Source organism: Mirounga leonina, unplaced genomic scaffold, assembly GCF_011800145.1.
Source record: "Mirounga leonina isolate KUSES-001 unplaced genomic scaffold, KU_Mleo_1.0 Mir_366, whole genome shotgun sequence".
In the NCBI taxonomy this organism is placed as follows: domain Eukaryota; kingdom Metazoa; phylum Chordata; class Mammalia; order Carnivora; family Phocidae; genus Mirounga; species Mirounga leonina.
Window position 1 is genome coordinate 13260329 of NW_023270709.1, and position 8421 is coordinate 13268749.

An 8421-nucleotide genomic window follows, 5' to 3' on the forward strand; every position below is an offset into this window, starting at 1 on the left:
AGTAACATTCCATTGTGTGTATATACACCACATCTTTACCCATCCACTTGTCAATGGACACTTGGGTTGCTTCCATAATTTAGTATATAAATAATGCCACTATACAGATAGGGGTACATGTATCCCTTTGAATTAGTGTTTTTGTAATTTTGTGTGTAAATACCCACACTGGATCATTGGGTAGTTCTATTTTTACCTTTTTGAGGAATCCCCATACTGTTGTCCACAGGCTACACCAGTTTGCATTCCCACCAACAGTGCAAGAGGGTTCCTTTTTCTACATCCTTGGGCTCCCTAAGTAGAGGGCACCCTGGTAGGATGGTTGAAACTGAAGTTGGTGCAGGCTGGAGTGTCCTGGGAAGCTCCATGCAGGGGGGTACTCTGGAGCCAAAGCAGGCATGGGCACAGAGGTTTCCGGGCACTCTGTGCAGGGTGCCCTGGCAAGTTGTCTGGAGGTGAAGTGGTTCAGGCCTGACATGTTCTGGGATGTTTTGTGTCTTGATGAGTTAGTTGGAGCCATAGTGACTGCTGGCCAGGGGTGTCCTGGTATGTGCTGCATGGGCGCCACCTTGATGGGATGGCTGGGGCTGGTGTGGAGGTAGGTCAGCTATGGCAGCCCAACCCTACTTCCCTCTGTGCTATCAAGGTAGAGGGTGAACATAAACCATGGCACCCACCAGCCCCTCTGACCCAGAGTGAGTTCCAGTAGCTCCCCCACTGTTTGGCAGGGTCCTAGGGCTAGATCTTTTTTTATTCTAGTTGTCCTTTTAAACCACAGCTTTTATTTTATGTCCCAGGGCAGACGAATCTCCTCCCCGTCCCTTAGTACTATCCCTCCCCACTGCAGTACACCCTGCGGGGGATGGGGGCTCCTTCATTACCCTGTCTCCCTCTCTCTTGCTGTTCTTTTTGTGGTCTCTCTTATCTTTTGTTGTGCAGAAGCTGTTTAGTCAGCCCTCCATTCTTCAATTGCTCTATAGATGTGTGTGTCTGTGAAGGAGGTGAGTCTTCCTCTGTTGCCATTTTAGGAACCCCTAAGGTATCTTATGTTTTCTTTTCTTTTTTCATAGGAACTTGGATATTTTGTAGCATTCATTTATTCATTCAATGAACATCTACTGAGCGTCTACTGTGGATGAGGCACTTTTTTTTTTTTTTTAAGATTTTTATTTATTTGTTTAACACAGAGAGAGCACAAGTAGGCAGAGCAGCAGACAGAGGGAGAGGGAGAAGCAGGCTCTCCACCGAGCAAGGAGCCCGATGTGGGGCTCGATCCCAGGACCCTGGGATCATGACCTGAGCCGAAGGCAGCCGCTTAACCGACTGAGCCACCCAGGCGCCCCGGCACTTTTCTAAGGGTTAGATATTCTGATGAACAAAACAGACAAAATGCCGACCTTTGCTGGAGTTTATCTTCCAGTGTGTGGGGGGCAAATAATATATAAGAAAAGTAAAACATGTAGTATGTTATATTGTGATAAAGGCTAGGGAAAAAAATCAAGCATGGAACGACATTTAAAAGTTGGGGGGTGGTACTGAAATCTTATGTTGGTTGGCCAGAGGGAACCTTAATGCAGATCTATGGGGTAAAGGATTCAAGTCCAGAGGAGCCGCAAGAGCAAAGACCTTGAGATGAGAACATGCCTGAGGTGTCCGAGGCACCCCAGGGAGACTATATAGAGAAGCAGAGCACAGAAAGAGAAAGTTGGCTCTTTGCTTCTCCACCATGCCACCATATTGTACAGTTTATTCAAATATTTGTACATAATAACATTCAAATATCTGCTGAGTAATGAATTCTCCCCTCTGAAGGGGAAAAATCAGTAAAGACTGGCAGAATATGTGATGAGAAGGGGCAAAGCCAGATGACTTCAAGCTAAGTGTGTACGTAGGGGCTAAGTGTATGGTGGGGAAGAAGGAGTGGTTTGGATAGAATAGAGTGGGTTTAGAGATGGACTCTAAGCAGTCGGAAACAAAAATTTGCTGCTTAATGGAGCTCAGGAGAGAGATTTGGGAGGTAGCACTGTTGAAGGCATGGGACTGACGAGGTCCTCCAGGGAGGATGGCCTTGGACAGGGTCATGGTGTGGGAATGCAGAAAGAGGGATGGATTCATTCTGTATGCAGGACCTTAGCCTTGATGATGGAAGAGAGGTGGATGGTAAGGAAAAGCAGGAGTTGGGCCTAATTCTATGGTGCTTTTGACAATAGAGGTGCCATTGATAAGATTGGGAGGGCTCAGAAGGAACAAGGACATGTTTGGGATAAAAGTAAACATCAATAGAAAATGTTTAGTAAATACCAAGGTGAAAAAGGGATTATATTTAAATCTCATAAGCTGAAGGTCTCCAAGTCACTTTAGCTAGTGAGGAGCCAAGATGATCTCATTAATCTCCAGTGTCGCCAACAGGTGACGCACTTTGCAGGGTGATCTGATGAGCTTCCGAAGGCCCATCTGCTCGGATACCATTTTACCTTGCCATTTAGCCTGAGCCCTGGCAGTGTTTTTGATACTATATCCACTACTGTTTTGTTTGAGTCAGTCTGTACTTTGCTAAGCAGATCGTTCCTAGACATTACAGAGCTCATCAAAGGGATGCCTGTTCCCGTGTGTCCTCTTTCAGGCATCAGTAGACTTAGTGCTTTGATGCTTGTGCTGTTCTTAGCGTGTCAACTGATAAGTAATTAGTAACGGCAAACAAGTTTTCCTTGCTGCTTATCAAAGTTAGGTATTTACTGGTGAAAAGAAGACAAGATAAAATTGGGACAAAAGGAACGTGTGTGTGGTTATTAATGTGCTGTGTTTACTTTCAGACATATCAGATGGCAGTTTTGCTAAGTCAAAACAGTCAAAATTGGAAGAAGATGCTGCTCCAGAATCCCTCGCCTCAGTGACAGAAGAGACAGACTCAGGTAACATTATGTGCCCAGCCAGCCATTCAAGCACGAGTGTGACAAACTTGTAAGCACTGAATGTACTAGCATGCACTACAAGGGGGTTACATTTCAAAGATCAAAGTTGCTGCAGAACCCTACAAACTAAGCATTTTGTCCTTTCAAAGCCAAGTAAATTGTTGCACAAATTATAGATAAAAGCAAGTAAGCACCATATCCTTTCTAGCATTTTGATTTCTGCCTCTTCACTCTTCCTTATGGCAATTTTCAGGGCCTAAGGTTCTTTTTTTTTTTTTTTTTTTTAAAGATTTTATTTATTTATTTGACAGAGAGAGACACAGCGAGAGAGGGAACACAAGCAGGGGGAGTGGGAGAGGGAGAGGCAGGCTTCCCGCTGAGCAGGGAGCCTGATGTGGGACTCGATCCCAGGAACCTGAGATCATGACCTGAGCCGAAGGCAGACGCTTAACGACTGAGCCACCCAGGTGCCCCAGGGCCTAAGGTTCTTAAATGTCTAGGCCTCTGCTTTAGTTGATAGTTATTAACTAAGTTTTTATTAGAAATATCCACTCTATACGAAGGAGAATGATCCAAAATATCTGCATATGTGGGGTTGGCCATCTGCATAAGTGATGCCACACTGTTTCAAAACAAAAGGCGCCAAGAGGGCAAATTTGGAAGCTCAGAGATACTAGAGGTTGGTGATTAAGAACCAGTTGGCCTGGGTTCCAATCCTGACGCTGTTGGTGTGAGCTTGAACAGGTTATTTGATCCTTCTGTTCAATATGCACAACAACAGCACCTACTTGACATGGTTTTTGTGTGGATTACATGAGTCAATACCTGCAAATCCCTTAGAATAGTGCCAGAGCCCTCATAAAACTCTGTTGCCCCCATAGAAAAGTGCTACCTGTCATGTCCTCCTTAAAACCTCTTTTGACACCTCCTTCAGCCTGCTTCTTAGACATAATATCAGCTGCCCCAATTTAAAGTGCTGGGAAACTTTGGATGAAATGAGCCCTTGCCAGAGACTGAGGTTTGACTGGAAGCAGCCGGAAGTGCCCACCATGAGGACTCTCGGTTCCAAGCTGGCCTTGTCAGCCAGAGTCAGGCCCCCTTGGGACTTCTTTGGAGTATATCTTTGCCTCCCGACTGACTTTCCATCCTCCAGGCAGCTTATGGACTGAGCACATCTATTTTGAGCCCTGTGTTAGTTTTACTTAATGTTCTATTTTTATTGTTCAGAAGGCATTTCTACTCCATCTCTAGCAGTTGTACCAGAGAATTCGAAGAGTTCTGCTGTTATCACAGCCCTTGAAAACTTCGCTAGAGAACTGAAAAGAAAATCTGAGGTAATGGTCCACTAAAAATGAAGAGCTGGGTTGTTATGAGCTTAAAGTAACAAGTTCGTATTATTCATCAGTACTGTTGTTATCCTTCATGTGTGAAGATGCTCCTGAGGCTTTGGGGGAGGCGTATTTGCCTTAGCTATGGGTACTGATTGTAGTGCCTTTGTGAATTGTGGTTTGTATTGTAAGAAGCTGTTCCGTGTCCATTTGCTACAGTGGGACCGGATGGACCTATATGGAAATCAGACTCATGGTTTGGTTTCATTGAGAGCATTCTCAGACATTGGAAGTACCAGAAAGCAATGATTCAGTCATAACAATAGGCAAGGAGGAGAGGGGGGTACCATGTGGATGAGAGAGGTGTCCAGGACAAAGATGGAGGTGGGCTTTGGGTAGATGGTCAGCTGAGTGGTGGCAAATCTGAGTACAGCTGGGCAGTGCATACGTAGGCTGTCCCAAAATCTTGTCTGCAAGATGAACTTTGGAAGCATTTCAGTTCCCTCCTTTTATGTCCTATTGTTTATAAATCCCAAAAGAGTTATTTATTAGCACATTTGAGAAAATTATCTTACCCTGACATATATTCATTTAACTAATTTGGAAAATCTCCAAAGTCTTATATTTTTTGCAATACCAATGTAAGCTAGTTTATAATGGAAATTTGTTCGTAATATTCAATATGTGTTTTGATAGCATGAATATGTTTTCCTATTTTGGCGTATTGTTCTTTATTGGTACTGAACCTGAGGTAATACATAGAAAGCGTGTAGCATGTTGTCTTATCACAGTTGTTAAGCAGTAATGTTTGCTATGAATATAATGTGCTGGTAGTATCATTTTCACACAAAGCCTGAACTCCATTTATGTAGTTATGGCTAATTCAAGTGTGATCATTTTGTTATTGTTGTTATGGTTTAGCTTAGGTACAAAGGGAGTCCACTTTATTCAGAAGATGCAAAGCAAGCACCAGATTGCTTAATCCAACTTTTAAACCAGATACATCAATGCAGGTAAGTGTTGGGTTTCAAAACAAAGTCATAAAAGTGTGATCACTCGTAAACATTTGTGTCATGTCCACTGTGGTAGGGTCATGAGGACCTGAAGTTGAGGTTTGATACATCACCTAACCTGTCTGGTTTCTAGTTCCTCATTCATAAGATGATGGGGTAAGGTCTTCCTTAAGCCTCTTCATGGTCTGCCATGGTATGATCCTAAAACACTATTATGAAGACAGAGCAAGCATGGGCATATATGGAAAAATGCTGAGTGAGTGCTATGTGTCATGCATGTGCAGTGGAATATTATTCAGCCTTAAGAAGGAATGAAATTCTAACACATGCTACATCATGGATGAACCTCGAGGACGTTATGCAAAATGAAATAAGCCAGATACAAAAGGACAAGTTGTGCATGATTTCACTTATATGAGGTACTTAGAAGAGGCAAATTCCTAGAGAAGGAAAGCAGAATAGAGATTACCAGAGGCTGAGGGAGTGGGAAATAAGTCAGTGTTTAATCAGTGTGGAGTTTCTGTTTGGATGATGGAAAAGTTCTAGAGACGGATGGTGGTGATGGTTGCACGACATTGTGAATGTACTTAATGCCACTGAATTGTCCATTTAAAAATGGCTAAAAGGGTGAATGTTATGTTACATATATTGCCACAATAAAGAGTGCTATGCACTCGCGTGCACACATGCACACGTATGCAAACACACTCAGATGACCATGAGATGGGAAGGATAGGAAAGGTGAGTGGAGATGGGGTTCTGTGGTGATTAGAGTTAATCTAGAACCATTACAATGGAAGTGCTTCTGTAGTGGTTTTGGAAACAAAGGTTTGAATGGTATAGGGAAGGTATGTATAGAGATTGTTCCTTGTTGGAGAAAATGGCCTGTAGATGAAGGAGGGAAAGAAAACAATGGCAGGTTGGTTAGCTTGACTGAAGGAGGAAGTTTCTTAGGGCAGAAAATATAATGTGAATAGGAATTACGATTTTTTTTTCCAAACTTTGATACATGCAATGTCATTTGATTCTCAAAACAAGCCCAAGAAGGACTTTGGACTTGTAGAACTTCCATTGTCTTGTAGGGGTTACGTATTCAGCCATTTTTCATTCAGCAAATGCACACCGAGCAGCACGAGGTGCCAGACCCTGTGCTAAGTGCAGGAGAGCCGTGACAACAAGCTTTGGGAGCTTCTTGCCTTCATAGAACTTTCAGCCTAATGGAGAAGACAGACAATAAGCAAGCAAGCAGTTTATATGGTAGTTGACACAGAATAGCAGATGTTGGAAACTTTAGAACTAACATGTAGAGGACAGAGTTTATTAGCCAATTTCAGCTTTCAGAACCCCCTTAAGGCAAGAGAGAGGGGAGCAAGTGGAAGTTTGGAAGTGATGGGGAGCCATGATTGGTGGTACAATGGCTTCTAGGCCAGGTCTGGCCTCTGTGTCCTTTTCCCTGGAGTCATCTCTCCTTTGCTCTAAGTATGATGTTAAAATCCCAGCTTCCTCTGGACTTCTGTTGAAAGGATAAATCAAAGTTTTCATAGTTTCTGGGGAAGAGGATGGTCATGCAGTGAGGGAAGGGAAGAAGAGATATGTGTTCTTAAAACAAAAGTTGGCAAGGATGTGGAGAAAGGGGAACCCTCTTACACTGTTGGTGGGAATGCAAACTGGTGCAGCCACTCTGGAAAACAGCATGGAGGTTCTTCAGAAAGTTAAAAATAGAACTACCTATGACCCAGCAATTGCACTACTGGGTATTTATCCAAAGGATATAAACATAGTGATTCAAAGGGACACATGCACCCCAGTGTTTATTGCAGCAATGTCCACAATAGCCAAACTATGGAAAGAGTCCAGGTGTCCATTGACTGATGAATGGATAAAGAAGATGTCACACACACACACACATACACACACACACACACACGAATATTACTCAGTCATCAAAAAGAATGAAATCTTGCCATTTGCAGTCACGTGGATGGAACTAGATGGTATTATGCTAAGTGAAATAAGTCAGTTGGAAGAAGACAAATACCATAGGATTTCACTCGTGTGGAACTTAAGAACAAAACAGATGAACATAGGGGAAGGGAAGGAAAAATAAGATAGGAACAGAGAAGGAGGAAAAGCATAAGAGACTCTTAACTCTAGGAAACAAACGGAGGGTTGCTGGAGGGGAGTTGGGTTTGGGGGGATGGGGTAACTGGGTGATGGGCATTTAGGAGGGCACTTGATATAATGAGCACTGGGTGTTATGTGCAGCTGATGAATCACTAAATTCTACCCCTGAAACTTATAATACAGTATATGTTAACCAACTTGCATTTAAGTTAAAAAAAAAAAAAAAAGTCTAGAGAAGAATAAGAAGTATCCTTATAAAAAGAGGATTGTCTCTTGTTACAGTCAAGCAGTTCCAATTAAATCTTTTGCTTTTTACATTTATCAGACTGAATAAACTACAACAGTTTCACAGTTTTGTTCTTCAAGAGCTGAACAATCTTGAGAAGGATATTCAGGCTCTGAAACACCTTGAGAAGGATGTTCTGGTAAGTGACCCCCACTTTTGGAATATTCTTTGTGACTTAAGAGGATCTGTTCCAGAGTAGAGTAACTGCTAACTACTTAAAACTTTTGTTCAATTTTAGGAATTTTGGGAAAAACAGTCTGATGATTTGAAATCATTCTGTGATCTGCAAGTGCTGAGGTATTTTTTCAAAGTATTCTTTCTAGAAGTATCTTAGTTGAAGGATAAGGGTAGTTGCTTTAGCTATAGTATGAGTCATTGATGATGGTAAAACTGCATGTAAGTAGCTATGAAACTGCATCTTTTCAAACCAATTACTTTTGTGGCACTCCCTGAGCAAAGAGTGTATCTTAGGGTATCAATCTAGAAGTGTAAATTTTGAAAAGCGTAAACAGAATTATACAAATGTCAGTGTTTTTGATCCAAACTGTTTTATTTTTAAGCAATATTACAAAAAAATTAAAATGAGTATATTCTGAGAAAAATATTTAGATATATACTGAATTGTGGTCTTGTAGAATATATTCTATATTAAAAAATATATAGTGTATATAAAACAGCCAATGAGTTTATCCTGCTACACATTCCTTTCAGTGTGATTACTCAGTGTGCATTCTGAGGCTGTTGCTTCTATTGGTGTA

At 42.0% G+C, this 8421-nt stretch overlaps 1 protein-coding gene across 1 annotated transcript in view; it reads left to right on the plus strand.

The window, feature by feature from the left end:
- SYCP2L (synaptonemal complex protein 2 like) overlaps nucleotides 1–8156 on the plus strand; it is a 112467-nt gene extending 104311 nt beyond the window's left edge. The window contains exons 28-32 of the mRNA XM_035030436.1: nucleotides 2814–2912; nucleotides 4140–4246; nucleotides 5162–5253; nucleotides 7703–7802; nucleotides 7902–8156. Coding sequence (XP_034886327.1) covers nucleotides 2814–2912; nucleotides 4140–4246; nucleotides 5162–5253; nucleotides 7703–7802; nucleotides 7902–7997 — 494 coding nt within the window. The 3' untranslated portion in view covers nucleotides 7998–8156. The remainder of the gene's footprint in view (nucleotides 1–2813; nucleotides 2913–4139; nucleotides 4247–5161; nucleotides 5254–7702; nucleotides 7803–7901) is intronic.
- The last annotated feature ends 265 nt before the right edge of the window (nucleotides 8157–8421 follow it).